Source organism: Ptychodera flava, chromosome 7 (assembly GCF_041260155.1).
Source record: "Ptychodera flava strain L36383 chromosome 7, AS_Pfla_20210202, whole genome shotgun sequence".
NCBI lineage: Eukaryota > Metazoa > Hemichordata > Enteropneusta > Ptychoderidae > Ptychodera > Ptychodera flava.
This window is the reverse complement of record NC_091934.1, coordinates 15983807-16001862: the sequence shown is the minus strand read 5'-3', so window position 1 is coordinate 16001862 and position 18056 is coordinate 15983807. Positions and strand designations below refer to the sequence as shown.

The following is an 18056-nucleotide window of genomic DNA, read 5'->3' as shown; positions in this document are numbered from 1 at the left end:
CTATACTCACAGACCAGCACGTCACCGTTTCTCATCATTGTTATTCCCTGTATACAACCTATCAGGCCAATCCCCAAACCCTTTTCCCAAAATTGACACACCAATCTCTTCTTTGGGATGACCTTGATTCTGACCGGTGACCCGTGCACTGGCCTTTGGCTCACTGCTACTGAAAGTTCGTGTACACCTTGTCTTTTTACGCGTGTTTTCAAAGTCAACATTCCTCTCTCTTCGCTCACGACTTCTAGTTCCTGTGTGTTGTCGTCGGGTGGCTTCAGCACTGCTTCAATTTTGACATTCTGTAACTCATTTGATTTATTCCAATTGAGTTGTCTGTGTTCAAAAGTTTTACCGCAATTTCTTCATCTACTGGTACGATTGTAGGACCTCGCCGAGTTGGTACACTGATTGGACTGTTATCGCCCCGAGACACTTATCTTGACAAAAGTCATCACATGGTTGAAACTTAATGAAATCGTTATCCATTGGCTCTACCCTGCTTTTCACTTCCACCAGCTCTTCCGTTTGGTTTTCAATCGCTGTCTTCGCCGACACTAGCTGCGAAGCATTGCCGTAATGCAGTAAGTTTTCGAGATATTCGCAAACACTTGTAAGATAGTTGCCAGCCTTGTCTAGCTCTCTCAGTTGTGTTGTTAAGTTTGCTGTCCTTTTCTCGTATTCGTATTTCAACTCTGCTAAAAGCTTTTCACCATTCTCTTTTATTAGCTGTGTTACCTTTACGACTGTGCGATCGATGTGCTCTCTCAGGTTTTCCTCATCTCTCTGGTAACATTCATCAAGACATTCTAATACCTCCTCCGTTGTGCTTCTGCCTTCAATGAATTGTTTTTCTTTCATTTTCACTTTGTCGATGATTACAGACAATTGCCGAGTAAAGTCCATTGCTGCATCTTCTATACTGCGGTATTTGTGTCCTGTCAGGGGATGATCTAATGCAGTGCACTTCAGGCAGATTGTCGTATTGCAGGTATCACAGTAGAATGCCTTCGGATACTCTGGATGGGTGTTGCAGTAAATAAGTGGTTCCAATGAGGCTGGGTCAGAGGACATCGTTGCATAGTATTCAGCAACCTGTAGTAGGCGATGTGCTTTCGTCAAAGGAATGTTTGTGTGAGCTTTAGAACAGATTCTACATATATCAATGTTGCACTCAACGCAGTGTGTTGTTACTACACCTCCCTCACACGCTCCACATTTTTCAGACACGTGATCGCGATCTCGTTTCGTGAAATACTCGACTATATCGTTCAGGAACGTATTGGTGTCAGTTCCTGCTACGCCATCATCGGAGAGTTCGTGTACTCGACAGCACTCAGGACATGTAACTTCACGATTTTTGTCTGCTGTCTTACCGAGACATGGTTCACAGAAACTGTGCAGGCACGGTAGAGTTTTCGCATTCTCGTATTGCTTAGTACAGATCCCACAACGGAGAAAATTCTCGCTGATTTCCGTCAGTACCTTTGGCTGTTTGGCTGCCATATTGACACCCTACCCAGTGAACGATAATGAAATACGTAAATATGTACCTGTCGGTACGAGTTCCAGGAAGCAAAGCCTCATGGGAACACTAGAACAGGGTCACTCACAGTCCCTCCACCAAACGGTCGGGAAACGCAGCACATTCTATTGTCAGGGTGCGCGTTACGCTACCGCTATCTTGTTTGCTCGCCAGCTGGAGTTCTTCCGGAGTTTATGACACCCTGAGCTCGTATTAGCATAAACACTGACGTCATTTTTACCCGACATGCAACAATCAAGGCGTCACTGAGACCGGATGTTGTGGTATTTACGCTTGAATTTAGCAGGGTATCTTGTATAGCTGTCAGTGATACAACGATGATGCGCGAGGATTTCATCTCTTTTGACAACAAAGACATAGATTGGGGTTCAATTTTAGGGGAAGAAAGCGGAGATGACGATGTTAAACCACAGATTACTTTGAAAACGATCTTCATGTGCCCAGTCTGCGATAAGGAATACAACTCCGCCAGCGGTTTTCGAGGACATGTGCAGAAAGGTCATGGACTGTCAAACGTCAAAGGTATTTTTGAATTTTTGTTTTCCGATCTTCTAACTCCTTAAGCTCAAGTTGGGTGTAAAATTTCAACCGAATTGTGTTCAACATGCTCTCGTTTGATCTAGATAGTTCCCCTTCTGCAAGCCCTTTCCAATGACGTCTCTTTACCACGCGTACATGTAGTCGGAAAGTTTTTATTTATTTGCCAGGCCAGCTGAAGTACGCTTGCATTTGGTGGACTGTGATTCTGAGTATCATTGTGAATTCCGTACTTTCTCATTCATGTCACCTTGCGACTTATTGGAGCACTTGAAATGACCGATTCAGTTATCTTTTGTGACGAAAGTGAAGTGTGGAAAGGTATATTCATTGATATATTTGCATTTTTTTTGTCTACAGCCTCTCAGCATAAACGTACCATTGAAGTGGAAACAGTGTCAAAAGCCAAAAAAGGTGAGTTAGTCACGTTTTTCATTTGTACTATGTAAGTACGGTTAGACTTTTCTACGAGAAGGTTACCATGGAGCATTGTGTTTGTAATTTGTGTCACCAGGATCAGAATTGGACATAAGCACTGTCACTAAATTAGAAGTGAATGAGTATGTGATACAAGAATTTGTTTGATCACAGTCCCTCCACCAAGGAGGGACTGTGGTTTGATCATTGAGATCACTTTTTGAGGAAATCAACATTTAGTGCATGCTAGAGTTACTGTCGCCAAGGGACTGTATTTAGCAGTATCAACAAGGGGAATTTCCCTTCGCCAGAAAATAAATTCACAGGGATTTCAACAGTTTGTGTTTTCTATACTTGCATCGTGTGACTTGGGTCGCCATTCCCCTGTCATACACTGTAAAGTATTAGGAAAGCCACATTTTAACATCATATCCCATTGTTCAGAATTCCAGAGTGATGGAAACAATAGTGAAGAGCGCCCAATGAAGTCAGTGAAGAGAAAATCACCAGGTGCCGGTAAGTTGTTTTGTTTGTTTGTTTGTTTGCTTCCATGGTGGCATGACATGACAAATTGGAAAAAAAATGTTTTGTCGTTATATTACAATAATTTTGTCAATTAAAAAGCGGTAGTGAGTGTCCTTTTTGAAACTTGGAAAAAAATTGTTAAATGTTTTGCAAAACACAAAACTATAAATCGGACATGAATTAAATTGAAAGACAAATGCTTGAATACATTTTGGATAGGGAGGACACACTTGGGTGAGTTGTTTGTGCCTCAATGCTGTAATTTTCCCTCATTTAGTTGATATAATATAACGCCAAGAAAAAAGGAAAGGTTTTCCCTCCTTGGCATATGAAAAAGATTGACGCAATAATGTGAATTCCTTTCAGTTTTCCTTTTTAAAAATAAAAAATGGCCCACCTCACTGAGGGGAATTCAAGTGTGATCATCAAATAGTACCAGATATGAACTGAATATGCTCACGTGTTTTATTACAGGTTCATTAATAGTAGTACGCTTCACAGAACAATAAGATATATGTTATCACTAAATGAAGCAGGTTTTTTCAACATAGCACAGTACTCTCAGATTTTAATCGCTAATTACAAAAAATTATGTGATATGCAAATGAGCTGTTAATTAACTTGACACTGCTCAATGCTTTATGGGACAATTAGATATCCATCAGATCAACATTTGTAGCACGTTTTATTTAATTTAATGCAGTAATTTTAGAGTAATGTCACTAATTACAAAGTTCATTAAATATGCAAATAATCCCTATATTAACTTGACACTGTTCAATGATTCAGAGCACAATTAAATATTTATCAAATCAATATCTGTAGCACGTTTCACAAAATTTGGTGCTGTAATTTCAGAGTTATATACCTAATTACAAAGTTTATTAAATATGCAAATGAACCCTTAATTAACTTACACTACTAAATGCTTTACAACACAGTTAGATATCTGTCGGATCAGTATATGCAGCAGTTTTCATCACATTTGATGCAGTTATTTTTGAGTTATATGACTAATTATAAGACTTCATGAAATATGCAAATGAGCTAATTATTAACTTGACACTGCTCAATGCTTCTCAGTACAATTGGATATTTATCAGATCAACATCTGTAGCAAGTTTCATCAAATTTAACACTGTAATTTTGGAGTAATATCACTAATTACAAAGTTCATTAAATATGCAAATAAACCCTTAATTAACTTCACACAACTAAATGCTCTACACCACAATTAGATATCTGTCGGATCAGTATCTGCAGCAGATTTCATAACATTTGGTGCAGTTATTTTGGAGTTATATCACTAATTACAAAACTTCATAAAATATGCAAATGACCCATTTGTCAACTTGACACTGCCAAATGCTTCTCAGTACAATTAGATATTTATCAAAACAATATCTGTACCCAATTTCACTGACTTGGGTGCCGTAATTTTAGAGTTATATACCTAATTACAAAGTTCATTAAATATGCAAATGAATCCTTAATTAATTTCACACTACTGAATGCTTTACACTACAGTTAGATATCAGTCGGATCAGTATCTGCAGCAGATTTCATCACATTTGGTGAAGTTATATCAAAGTTATATGACTAATTACAAAACTTCATAAAATATGCAAATGACCTATTTATTAACTTGACACTGTCCAATGCTTCTAAGTATAATTAGATTTATATCAGATCAATATTTGTTGTAAGTATCATCAAGTTTGGTGCAGGAATTTCAGAGTTATCTCACTAATAACAAAAGTTCATTAAATATGCAAATGAGAAGGCAATTGACATGACACTCACAGTATCATCATAATGTTCTCAGATTGTCATCTGTAAAAAGTTTCATGAAATTTTGTGCAGTATTTCTTGATATATGTCTACACTGTAGACACCGAGTTTGTGCAATGGCTGCCATTGCTGGGTGTATGTTCATGGTGCTCCTGAAATGTATCATTCATAACCTGTACTGCAGCAGTCCATCAGACCCAAACTTTGAGAATAAGTCCATAAAGACTCATGGAATGTTTTGGCCGACCGTCAAGTCCTTTGCAAACTTTTATGGAAAGGAAATTATTGTCCGGTGTTTGGGGATAGGGAATTACTGCTCAGCACACAGCAGAAAGTCGGCTAGACGTGTCAATACATCATTCTACCTAGCCTTACTGTGTTTGCTTCTGTCGAATGACATTGACACCAATCCAGGACCTGGTGTAGAGCCTGACCTAGTCGCTGTCAACAGGAACCAGGAAAGTTGTCCCACTACTCTGGAATTATGCTCAGGTTGTAACTCTACCATTTATTTTTCCGATACGCAAGTGTACTGTATTTGCTGCTACAGATCATGGCACAAACAATGTCTTGACGAACAGCTGTTGGAAGGCAGTGACGCAACGCTATTAAAATGGTATTGTGATGCATGCCTTGCCGACACAGAATCACCTGTGCATGCATCAAACATCTCGCCTTGTCCGATAATTATTCCTTGTAACTCTCCGAAAGGCTTACAGATATGCACATGGAATATTAGGAGTATTTACAAACATTTCGACGAACTCAAATGCATACTAACTGAGTCGAATTTACAAGTCTGTGGCATTACCGAAACTTGGCTTAATGACAGCCACAGTAATGTAACCTGCAATATTCACGGTTATACTCTTATTAGAAGAGATCGGCACACTAAATCCGCCGGTGGTGTTGCGATGTACTTATCGTCAACCTGAAATATATAGAGAGGCCCGACCTTCAAACCAGTGGCATCGAAGATCTATGGATGCAACTCAACTTCACAAACTCAAAACCAATTCTCCTCGGTACCATATACAGGCCTCCAGATTCCACCGCCGCATGGTTTACTACGTTTGAATCTACGTTGGACCGAGTGATCAGCGAAAATTTTGAAGTAATTATAATGGGTGACTTTAATGTAGACATTTTAACGGAAAGTAGAAATTGTAAAGAATGGACATCGATCTGTAGTTCATTTGGGTTGGTAAATATGATAAACTCACCTACAAGGGTGACGAATAATTCTAGTACTTGTATCGATCATATTTTGACGACAGACCCTGAAAAGATAATTCATACTGGCGTAGCGTGTATTGGATTAAGCGATCACTTCCCTGCTTATATTATTCGACAAACTTCTAGCAAATCTATTGGTAAAGGTAAACACACAATTAAATACAGATGTACAAAGAAATTTTAGTCGGAAACATTTTGTAGAGATCTTGCAGAAGTTCCATGGTCAATTGTCAGCAGTTCTGATAATATCACTGATATGTTAGACACATGGAATAAGTTGTTTCTAGGTGTTGTGAACAAACATGCACCAATCAAAGAAAAACGTGTAAAATATCCAAAAATTCCAGAATGGTGGAATGAGGATATTGAACTCTCAATCAAGATTAGAGATAATCACAAACAAAATAAATCATTTGAATTATACAAGAAATGGAGAAATAAAGTCACAGGTTTAATCAGGGCAGCTAAACGTGATTTTTACAATGGTATGTTGAATAATTGCTCAAACGATTTTTGGAAAGTTTTCAAACATCTCGTTCCACGCTCACAATCACAGAATCCTACATTTCTTATCAGAGAAGGTAATGAAATTTCTGACAATAAAGACATTGCTGACACTTTAACAACTTTTTCACAAATGTAGCTTCAGAATACATAAAACAAGCAAACAACAACGATGACCTTCTCAACAAATTGACAAATTTTATAACAAAACACCTTCCCGATGATGCAAAATTCAATATACCATTGCTAAAAGACTCAGACATTTTGAAATATCTTATGAATTTAAATTGTAACAAATCCACTGGTTTAGACGGCATCAGTTCAAAATTTTTGAAAATTGGCGCAGGTCAAATCACACCGAGTCTCACAGCTCTTTTTAATTATGTAATCACAACAAGTACTTTTCCAAGTCAATGGAAGTCAGCTAAAGTAACTCCTCTGTTCAAAAAGGGTATCAAAGATAACATCTCAAACTACAGACCTATTTCAGTCCTTCCTGTTTTGTCAAAATTGTTAGAAAGACATGTACATAGTCATTTTTACAATTTTCTTTCATTGCACAATTTACTGTCAGATAAACAATCCGGTTTTCGTACGTTCCACTCTTGTCAAACAGCTTTGACTAACATTACCAACTCATGGTACCAGGCAATCGATAGTGGAAATCTAATAGGTGTTTTACTCGTTGATTTTAGAAAAGCCTTTGACCTAGTTCATCATGGTACTTTACTTAAGAAACTCAGACTTTATGGTTGTTCAGAGCAGACAATGGGCTTTTTCACTTCATACCTCGCAAACAGAACTCAGTTGGTGTCCTTTAATGGAACCCTGAGTGATTCTCTTCCTGTCAGTACAGGTGTACCGCAGGGATCTATTTTAGGGCCCCTGTTGTTCCTACTTTTTATAAATGACCTCCCTCTGGCTTCTGAAAATTCTGATATGTATATGTATGCTGATGACACAGCAGCTCAGGTGATCAGTCCCAAAATTAACGAAATTGAAACCAAGCTGAGCAGAGATATGAATCTGATCACACGCTGGTGCGATCAAAATAGCATGTGTGTTAATTCACAGAAAACAACTTAAAGATTATTGTCATTGGTACAACGCAGAAAAAAGCCAGAACGAAAAATCACATCAATGTTATGTGTGGCAATGATCAGCTCGATTGTGTAACCCATGAAAAATTGTTGGGTGTAACCATTGACGACACCCTAAATTGGGAAAAGCAAGTAAATTCAGTTTGTAGTAAGGTAGCCTTTAAATTGCTGCATCTAAAACGTATTCGTCCCTTTTTAACTCAGAGAGCTAAGATGATATTTACAATTGTTTTATTTTACCCATTTTGACTATTGTTCTAACATATGGGGTCATTGTTCCAACAAACTTTTACTTCGTGTTGAAAGACTACAGAAAGCTGTAGCCAGAGTACTTTTAGACTCAGATTTTAGCACTCCTAGTCGTAATTTATTCGACGTTTTAAACTGGTTACCATTTAGAGAAAGGATTGTTTTTATGAATCAGTCTTGATGTACAAAGTCCAAAATAATTTGGCTCCTAATTATTTGAATGTTTTTAGAAGTGTCCAGAACGTCCACAGTCGTAGTACAAGATCTGTAGACAGAAATTAATTATATATTCCAAGACACAGAACTCAAATTTTTAAGAGGAGTTTTACGTATAGCGGTGTCAAAATATGGAATAGTTTACCAGCAGATGTCAAATTTTGCTCTACTCTTCACTCTTTTAAAACGAAATGTAAGTCTCATCTTTTGGGCAAAATGTAATTTTTGAGCCATTTTTGGAGTTTTTTTATATTTTGTCGTCTGTTTCTTGATGTCTTAATGTTTTGTTTTTCTCTGTTCTGTTTTTTTTATATTTTTTTTTTTTTTTTTTTAATGTACATATTGTATATTTCTTGCATCTCGACACTGTGTGAGAAGAGCCTTCGGCTCAACAGTCTATCGAGTTTAAATAAAGTCTAATAATAATAATAATAATAATAACTGTCATTACCGTCTCCATAGGGAAACCATTGTACGGAAAAAAACGATATTGCATAACTTCATTAATATGCAAGCCACACTAACCAAAATCTAATCAGTTCTTGCAAATAGCATATGGTACCTGTGTACCAAATTTGACTTGAATCCGTTCAGGCGTTTTTGAGTTATCGTGTAAACAGACAGACAGACAGACAGACACACACACACACACACACTAACACACACACACACACACACACACGGACAGACAGACAGACATCGCTATGACAATAGCCCACGTGTTTACACACGTGAGCTAAAAATGGTTACCAGTGAAAGAAACACACTCAAGTACAGTTTAAGAATATTTATTAAGCATATCAACAGATCCATAACATTAATTCACACGTAGATATGTTTCTGCTCCGCCTCACCAGGCTATGTCATATCTCTGCATTTCCTCACTAGGCTTGTTAAACACTCTTTTTATTTCAGTATTTTCTACTTATCTTTTTTCAAACTATAAAAAAATCATTACACGTGTTGACGTAGTACAAGAAATTAAAACTCATTTTCGATCTAACCGTTCAATTGTGTTTAAAATGATTTTGTCTTATTCTTTCATTATAGGTTTTTACAAGCCTCAGAGAATGTACACATTGGATAACTTGCGACAAGACATGCCATCATATATACTGCAAACTTTCGAAACAATCAATTGTGATGAGAATCTTGCATTTGAAGGCAGCGTCCATGGAAATCAAGTTTGCGAGTTAGCTGGTGTTCTTGCTTCAAATATACGCGGAGGACTAGCCGTGGACAATAACATCTCTGAAATATTGTGTCAGAAGGTATGGAAGACCATTACTGCAGGTGATGGAATGAAAACCTTTGCCAGCCAATCAGAAGAAGTGTGGCATTCTCATTTCAACCTATGGGTAGATGAGGATGTGACCGAGAAATTGATGTCATATTTTAAGACACTTATTAGAGTCAAATACATGGACAGACATTTATTTGCCATGACTCGGTTATTTGTTTATAGGCTAGCAGTCACAGCAAGAATTCAGTCTGAGAAGACAACAAGTGCAGAAAACATAGATAATGCTACAAAACTGAGCAAAGAAGAATTGGAAGCATTACGGTATTTCGCTGGTTATGTGCCTTCAACATTGTTGAGGAAACTGCAAAAAAAGTCTAAAAATAGTGAATACATTACTATGTTGAATGAAATGCGTGAAGTTCAAGATAAGCAACATGATGACAAAGTGCCTGAAACCAAAGCCTGGATTTCTAAGCAGGACAGAGGTGGACTTTTCCATGTGACAGATGTGGCCTTTTCACTCTTTGTAGAAATTGAGTCTGTATGTAAACGACACCTTACCATTACAAAGATAGGTAGAGCTTCTCAAAACAAGGTCATTCACAAGCCAATTATTGATGAAATACACTCTAGTAGACAGATAAATTCACTGTGGGCATCGGTTACTAGAAACACCGACAATGATGATTTGTCTTGTCAGCTTTTCTCAATGATTGTGAACCTTTATGTTCAAGTAAGGTGCTTCTCTTTCAGTAGAAGTGTGGTTGAGCTACATAAAACTACTAACAGCTTACATGTGAAGGGTTCAAAAGGACTGAGGAAAACTCTGAAATGAGGAATTTTCATTAGTCACAAAGGCACTGTGAACTTTTGATGTCTGTACTGTATTTATTACCATTGCCTTGATAAGGAATTATTGAGGAAAAGTGCAATTTGCATAGCAATAACTTGCAATTGAAGAGATTTAGCCCTGAACACTGAATTTAATGTAGAACTTTTTTTTAACAGTATCTATTTGTAACATTTTCTTTACAAATCATATGTGTTTTATTGGCTATGACTTAGCCCAAATCACATTGACTATTTACAATAATTTCTCATCCTTTTATGTATTTTATTGGCTATGACCAAGCATGAATCACATTGCATATTTGCAGTACTTTTCAATTTTTATGAATTTCTTGGCTAAGTTATAGCCTGGTCCATATTGAATATTTACGATAATTTCTCAACATTTTATGAATTGTCTTGGCTATGACTTAGCATGATTCACATTGAATATTTGCAATAATTTCTTTAGCAGGATTTACATGTAAACATTTTAAACTTTCAATTACTAAATAAATGATAACATTAATACAAGAATTTTGCTTCACATTGATTTGGTGTAATAATATCATAATGCTCCTGTTGTGTGAACATACTGTTGGCTTATCTGTTTTCTTTCACCTATGGTTTTACCCAGTCAACTAAATAAAAAAAGCCAAGTCTCTTTTGACTTGACAATGAAAAAAAATATGGAACAGTTTTGGGACAAATAAACAATAACAATCTACTCAGTTATATCAGTCTGCATTTCACAAATTGCAAGTCAAAGTAATATTGCTGTCAGTGGTACAAAACAGATTGAAATCACCATAGTACAAATGAAATATGATATGATCACAGTCCCCCCACAAGTGGTATGATAAAAGCAATTCAAAACAAGTTCTCTCTCTAGAGAATTGATAGCTTTTTATGGACACAAAAGGTCAAAAGATGTAGCTCCTGACCACTGAAGGTGTGATACCACAACATCATTTAGAAAACTCAGAAATTTTTTGTTATCCTTCTAACAAGGACATGCAAATGAATCAGGGCTCAATGTGAATGAATATCTTTGACTGACCTAGTAACCTATCATTTTTAAATGGTCTCTCCCCCTCCCCCCAGAGAATTTGACTCTGTGATGAACAAGGTTCAATGTCATTCTCTCAAGGAAACGTGACCCTTGACCTCTTTGGTAGTGGGGTGTCATCGATGATCTCTTCAACAGTCCTTGTGTACCGCCTTGTGTTTCCAGTGACACTGTGCAGATGATGTGATTTCTGCAATCGTATCGCATTTTCTTGATAGCCGAATGCTTGGACTGTCGGATCGTTGTTGGCACCACCACGATGTCGATGCTTGCTAAAGTGAGCTTCAAGAGGATCCTGGCACAACTTCTCACTCAGGAAATACTGAACGCCATGACGCAGCAGATACTTCGTCACTTCCACAAATGAGTTTACTACAATAGAAAGAATTATAATTACCATAACTTTATTGTCCAAAAACATGAAAAATTGTACTTCTAGCACCTGCAGTACAATACCAACCAAACTATTTAACACACAAATTTGGGCAAATTACTGTAACACTTGGTTTATATACCGGGATCAGATTATATGCAAACAGTTGAAAAAATTGTTGAATTTTATATTGTGCCGATGAAGTCTGTTTTATAATAGCAAGTTGATGAAGTCCAATGCCACTAATATTTACATTTGTAACATTACAAATATTTTAATCTTTTAGTTAAGTTGATCATATTGTGGCCTGACATGCCAAGTAAAGGTCGACTTTTGGCAACGCATGCTTGTGGAATAATAGCAAATCACATATCCAACGTTTTATTTATACATTTGGGCAGGTAATACGGTATACTGAACCAAATCAGGGAGAAAGAGATAAACTTTATTTTATAAAAACAAGCTGATGTAATTTGAATGCAACTAGAATAATTTTTTTCTGGCTTCTCTATGGTAGTATTTTATTGGAAAAAATTCCTGACAATTGTTCTATGTTGATCCAAAATGATTTTATTATGAAAACAAAAATCATTTTTTCAGATCACTAGCACAGTTATGACATGTAACACTACCCTATATCAAAATAGGAATGACCATGCTTTCACATACCTGTCATCCTCAACCCTTCCAGTGTTTGTCTGCTAAGCATCATTGCATCCCTTTGTGACTTGGTAAATGGCCCAGGCCTCGTTCGTACAGCAACCTCCCAAGAATCAAAGTAGCCAAGGAACTCATTCTGCAACCACTGTAAAATGAAATCCACATGTCAATGTATGAGAAGCTGTGCAATGAACATTATTGGGCCTTTGTTGTTATCACATTCATGGAGAAAAAATGTGAAGAACATTAGTTACCAAGCAGGTTGTAGTAAAGGTTTAACACACAAATCTCACTGACAACTGAAACTGTATTACTCCCAGCCCACCCCCCCCCCCCCCCGAAAAATGACGAGAGTCATTAATTTGATATTGAAGTATGGATTTACTTACCTCAAGCCTTGGATCATCTATGTTTTCATATGGTGCCAGATTGGGTTTTCTTTTTTTGATGTGCTCCTCTGTGCTCCTTACATTGAGACAGTCGAAGAATTTGTCCATGTGTCGAACGAAGTTGGCAGTTTCTTTGGCTTCTTCTGGACCAAACACATCTATTGCATTGGCTACACTCTCACTCAAAACTGAAAATGTAATGAAAAAAGATCAAAAACACAGCAGTAGTTTTCTAAACTAGTCTGCTCCTGTAAATTTTTAATTTGCCAGAACGGCAGGTATATTGTCAAAGTAATATTAAAGACCTACCTGTGCAGCTAAATTGACCCTCATAATTGAGAAGGATGATAGGTTGATGTGCTCATAGCCCAGTTTGTGAAGAAGGTGGATATCTCTGGCTTGGTCTGCTACAACCAGTTGTGTCAGGTGTCTCCATAAAATTGGACTGCCATTCTAGAAAATAGAAATAATGTGTGAATGAGAGAGAAACACCAGATAATCAACAACACAATTTCAAAGGTAATAATGCACTGAGCGATGATCCAATATCTTGGCAGACAACACTTCAGATTAACTTGAATTTCAATAAACAGTGTAATAATAATGTTACTTGTGTACCAAAACTGTGACATGTAATCGGCACAAAATAAACCCAACACCATACACGCGACCAGGTAATAATCTTAGTCCTTGACACCCTGTCATTTTAAAAGTGATAATTATTGTATAAAAGTGCTATATGCAATCAACTAAATATTAAATATTATTGATTGCAAATGTCATGTGTCATCACCTTCAAGTTCAGCTGCAATTTTCATTTTGTTTCATATACAAAATTTACTTACCCACAAACTTCTTGATTTCCTGTGTGCTTCAGAATTTGCCCAGCAGTTTCTGGTAGTCTTCACTAAATGCGGAACATCTGATATGAAGTAAACTGACCGTCTATCCAAGCTGTGTGGGTTCTTACACTTGTAAACCAGTGTGTCCTTTGGAGCTCCCTGTACTCTATGCATCCTGTAAAACTTTCTGTTCCAGGATGCACCATCACTTGTTGATACCAGGACTTTTAACCCACAAGATAACTCCAGACAACTGATGGTAGGCCAAATGATATCGACCAGGTGATCTGACCTACATCCAACTGTTGGCCAGTATCCTATGCTCATCTCAAGTTCAAATGTCAGTCCCCTTATCATCAGAACAAGGATGTGGCTGGCGATATCTGTAATGTTCACATCCTCCCCATTGATTTGTCTTTCAAGATTGACCAATTCTTCATTTACGTTGCCTAGATTGACAAAGCCAATTAGTTGACCGGTATATTTATCATAGACCAAGTCCTTCTTCACCTTCAGCTCATCATGTAGCAGGGCAACATACCACAAATCTTCAGGTATACCCTTGGCTCTAATCTCTGACACAACCTCTTTCAACACAGGCTTGTTGAGACCTACTTTCGGCTTTATATAGTTTGAGTAATCACTCAATGTTCTCTGGCTTGGTAATTTTACAAATCCCGACTTTCTGAGAGCATCATAACAGGCGGATGACTTGAATTTTAGAAAGAGACACCAGCGAATGATTGTGGGATGCCAGCGCATTTGTCTGCTGTCGGTGCACTTTGCATATCTTAATTGTTCTTCCCAAAACAAACGCTGGAAACTGTCCTCTTTGTAAGCCTTGACCACATTATCTGTACATTCCTCCATGATATCTTTAATGTCACACTGTGTAGGTTTGTCTATTTCGATGCCATCTTCGATGATGAGTCGCTTTGCAGCCCTAGTGAGTGATCGTTTTACAACATCCATATCTTTACGAAGATTGGCAGCACGCTCCTGAAGCTGTGGTTTTGTTAAATACCTGAAGTTCACCCTGCTGTTCGAACATGACAAGTTCACTTCATCTTTCTCCCTTCTCTTGGCCACAAGTGCTCTGAGATTACCACGGTATTTGGTACATTCGGCACATCGTTTGTTGTCTGTAAGCATAGTGCACTTAGTTGATCTGACTGTTGACTGGTAAACACTTCCATCGATGGCCTTGGCACCGTAGTCACTTTCAATGTAGGCAGACACACCTTGCTCACCAGAGAAGGATACAGCTTTGACAATCTCCCCACCCTTTTCAGTAACTAGACTAATATATACTTTATCAGCATTTCCTGAACAGATCCAGGAGTTGTTGATCAAGTCAACTAGTTTGTTCAATGTTTGGACTGAATCAATGACTGATGGAAAACCCTGAAAAATTGTGTGAGTTTCTGGAACAGGTTTCCCATGGATAACCACTTTCCATTGTAAATCTTCCATGATAGTAATCCTTCTTGATGTCTTCAAGTCCTCTCCTATCTTTTCTACCTTTTGGAAATAAAGAGAGGACTCTACCATCACGTGTGACCAGCCAGACGGCAGTGTGACTTGGTTTAAGTGTTGGTGTAGAAAGGACAAGTCAAAGACTTTGTCTTCCAGAACACCAGATTCAATCTATGAAGAAACAACAGATAAGAAAACAATGTCACTCACTCTGTATTTACCGGAATAAATAATATAACAAAAAAAATCTGCACAAGCAGTAAACAACAATGAATCTCCCCCCCCCCAAAAAAAACGACAACAAATCTAAGACTAGCTACAATTATAATACTAATAACATGAACTCCCTACACAAATAAGGCCATCACATATGTGGGCAATATTGAAAACATCTAGTCATTTCATCATACTCCATGAAATTTTAAATTTTATATAAAACGTAAAATGTGGAAAAACTGCACCCACTCCCCAAGAAAAAAAAAAGAAACAAACATTGGCAAAATTGGGAGCAGATAGATACCATGATACCATTTAATCTTCCTCACTGGTGTAAAATATAAGTATGTTCTTGATATGGACTCAAAAAAAAATTACAATGCAGAACAGAAGGCTGTACACCATGTATCTGTATATAAGTAACATTCTGGGTAACTACACTTTACCTTCAATGTGTGAATATTGTTGTACTGGAAGAACATGTAAAAAATAAACATACCTGTGTTTTAGAAAACAAGTTACGTTTCTGAAGTCGCTGTTCTTTCAGCTTCTTGAAATGGCCTTTATCAAACGCCCACTTTCTTGGTCTGCGCGGCATCTTTTTGAAACGTGGAGACCTGTACGTGACACAATAAACACATGTATTAAGGGGGCGTGAAAGGTTCGTAGGCGAATTTTACTTCAAAAAACTGAAAAATTAGATTTTGCCTGCAAAATGTTCCCTATACAATGACCAATCATGATGGCATATTTTTAGTGCCGTAAGTTTCACCGAAAGACAATTACCCGCTCTTGAACTTTGTGTTAAACAAAGGAATCCATAGCGACTTCCTGTGTTTAATTAGCACTTTCTCTGCTTGTCATTTTAACAAAATGCTGTCTATTCAAAAGAGTATAAGTGGCGAACGGACGGCAGGAAGTAAACCAGATTTTCACAGATGATTATCGAACAGTTGGTCTCTAATAACGTATCTCCGAATTTTATATTTTGTTTTGTTTGTTAATTATCATAATTTGAGTAAACTAAGAAGTGTGGAAAATGTGGTTTAAAACTTTAACCGGCGACTGTTAAAAAACTAGTGCCTGTTTCAAAAATCTGAGATACGTTATTTTATATAATGTACCCAAGTTGAAGTGGCATGTTTGTCAAGTCAATTGTGCCTTTACAGATTGACTTATACTCTTTTAGGTAAATTTATCAAATTCCGTGTTTACAGACCCAAAACACAGACACACTTCACGTAACACACAATTTTATGATTCAGAAATAAAATTCATAGAAAGAGCTTTCCAGTGATACATAGATCTTAGGTATAATAAAATTGTTTGATTGAGAAATTTTTAGTTTAAAAATATGTCGTCACGAACCTAGTACGCCACCTTAAGCACTTATATGGCTTCATACAACACGAGTGAAATCGTTTACGGAATACTTCGAGGTAAAAGTCAAAACATTAATATACTCCGAGAAAATCGCGTGAATGAAAATGTAAATTGACCAAAACGCGACGATGAAGTAATTCCAGTGGTATTTCGAATCATCTGATGCAAGGAAGCCCACAGTAAATACCACATAGTAGACAAACCAGGCGGACAAAAAAAGATCACAAGAAAATCGAATATCCACTCGGCAAAAAAAAAAATCAAAATGGCGTCAGGAGCAGCCGTGTTTTAACTCTATGTTACTTTTAGAATTAAAGATAAACATTTGAAATTAAGTTGAATTCCATATCCAAAATGTAACAAAAAACTCTTCTAAACTGATCCCGCTCATTGTCTGTATGATAAATATTGGATATTTCGATTCTCCACACAACAAGCGTAGATCGTCAATAGACGCCATTTTGAAAATCGAGCGGCAAGGCAATACAAAAAAACGCTAGGTTTGTTTTTAATCACAAGCAATCATGAAAAAGGAGCTTGTCACCGGATTTTTTCACTTACTAGAAACACAAAAATAGCAACATGAAAGAAAAAATGTGTACGGATTTTGCAGTCTACTGCGGACAAATTCAAGCAATTATTTAAACGAACGAACGGACGGTCGAGGCGATCCTGTGCAACTGACCTAAACAATGAATACAGACAAATATGTCGCTCAAGAACCGCTAAGGGAAAGAAAATCACACACTTACCTCATGTTCGAGTATTAAAGATTGTCAATATAGCAGAGTTTTCGAGAATTCTGTTGATGAAATAGTCTATAATTACTCCGAAACATTGCAAAGTTGCTAATCCGCTGTCCGTATCAGCGGATTAAGTGATTGAGTCAACACCACAGCCGTCCCACACGCATTAAAATAAGGATGCGTGTGGGACGGCTGTGGTGTTGACTCAATCAATTAATCCGCTGATACGGACAGCGGATTAGCAAGTTGGCAATGTTTTCGGAGCAATTACAGTGGTGCATACACAAGTTGGAGAGGAGATAAGGACTTGTCGGTAATAATAACGCAGTCAGACGGTGTAGAGTTGAACTCTTTGTTTGAAATACCACAGTCAAAATCAAATAAGGTAAACCGTTGCACAAAAAACACCTTCCTCCCCACCCCAGGGGACTTTCCCCTGTACCCTGTGATCTAACAACTGACATGACAACAATTTGATTAAAACACAGAATGACTGAATGTTTAAAATACACCCTAAATAATATATATATATATATATATATATATATATATATATATATATATATATATATATATATATATATATATATATATATATATGTATATATACAGAATTATTCAATTTATATTCCACCTTTTGTTTTACCTTTGTTTCGCGTAGGGGGGGGGTCACCCTGTTTTCGAAAGTTGGAATAGGGGGTCACCCTGTTTTC

General features: G+C 37.2%; 3 protein-coding genes across 3 annotated transcripts in view; 2 read left to right on the top strand and 1 right to left on the bottom strand.

Moving 5' to 3' along the window:
- LOC139136864 (protein sidekick homolog) overlaps positions 1-18056 on the top strand; it is a 311194-nt gene that overhangs the window by 219857 nt on the left and 73281 nt on the right. The window lies entirely within an intron of this gene.
- Positions 1821-10665, top strand: LOC139136869 (uncharacterized). The gene is made up of 4 exons (XM_070704706.1): positions 1821-2065; positions 2441-2494; positions 2942-3013; positions 9169-10665. The coding sequence occupies exons 1-4, from the start codon at positions 1861-1863 to the stop codon at positions 10194-10196; spliced, it is 1359 nt and encodes a 452-aa protein (XP_070560807.1). The 5' UTR covers positions 1821-1860; the 3' UTR covers positions 10197-10665.
- Positions 12458-17447, bottom strand: LOC139137746 (uncharacterized). Its single transcript, XM_070706011.1, has 6 exons — positions 17350-17447; positions 15714-15831; positions 13526-15169; positions 12986-13133; positions 12681-12868; positions 12458-12472 (listed from the first exon to the last, which is right to left on the bottom strand). Exons 1-6 carry the CDS (start codon positions 17352-17354, stop codon positions 12458-12460), a joined length of 2118 nt encoding a protein of 705 aa, XP_070562112.1. The 5' UTR covers positions 17355-17447.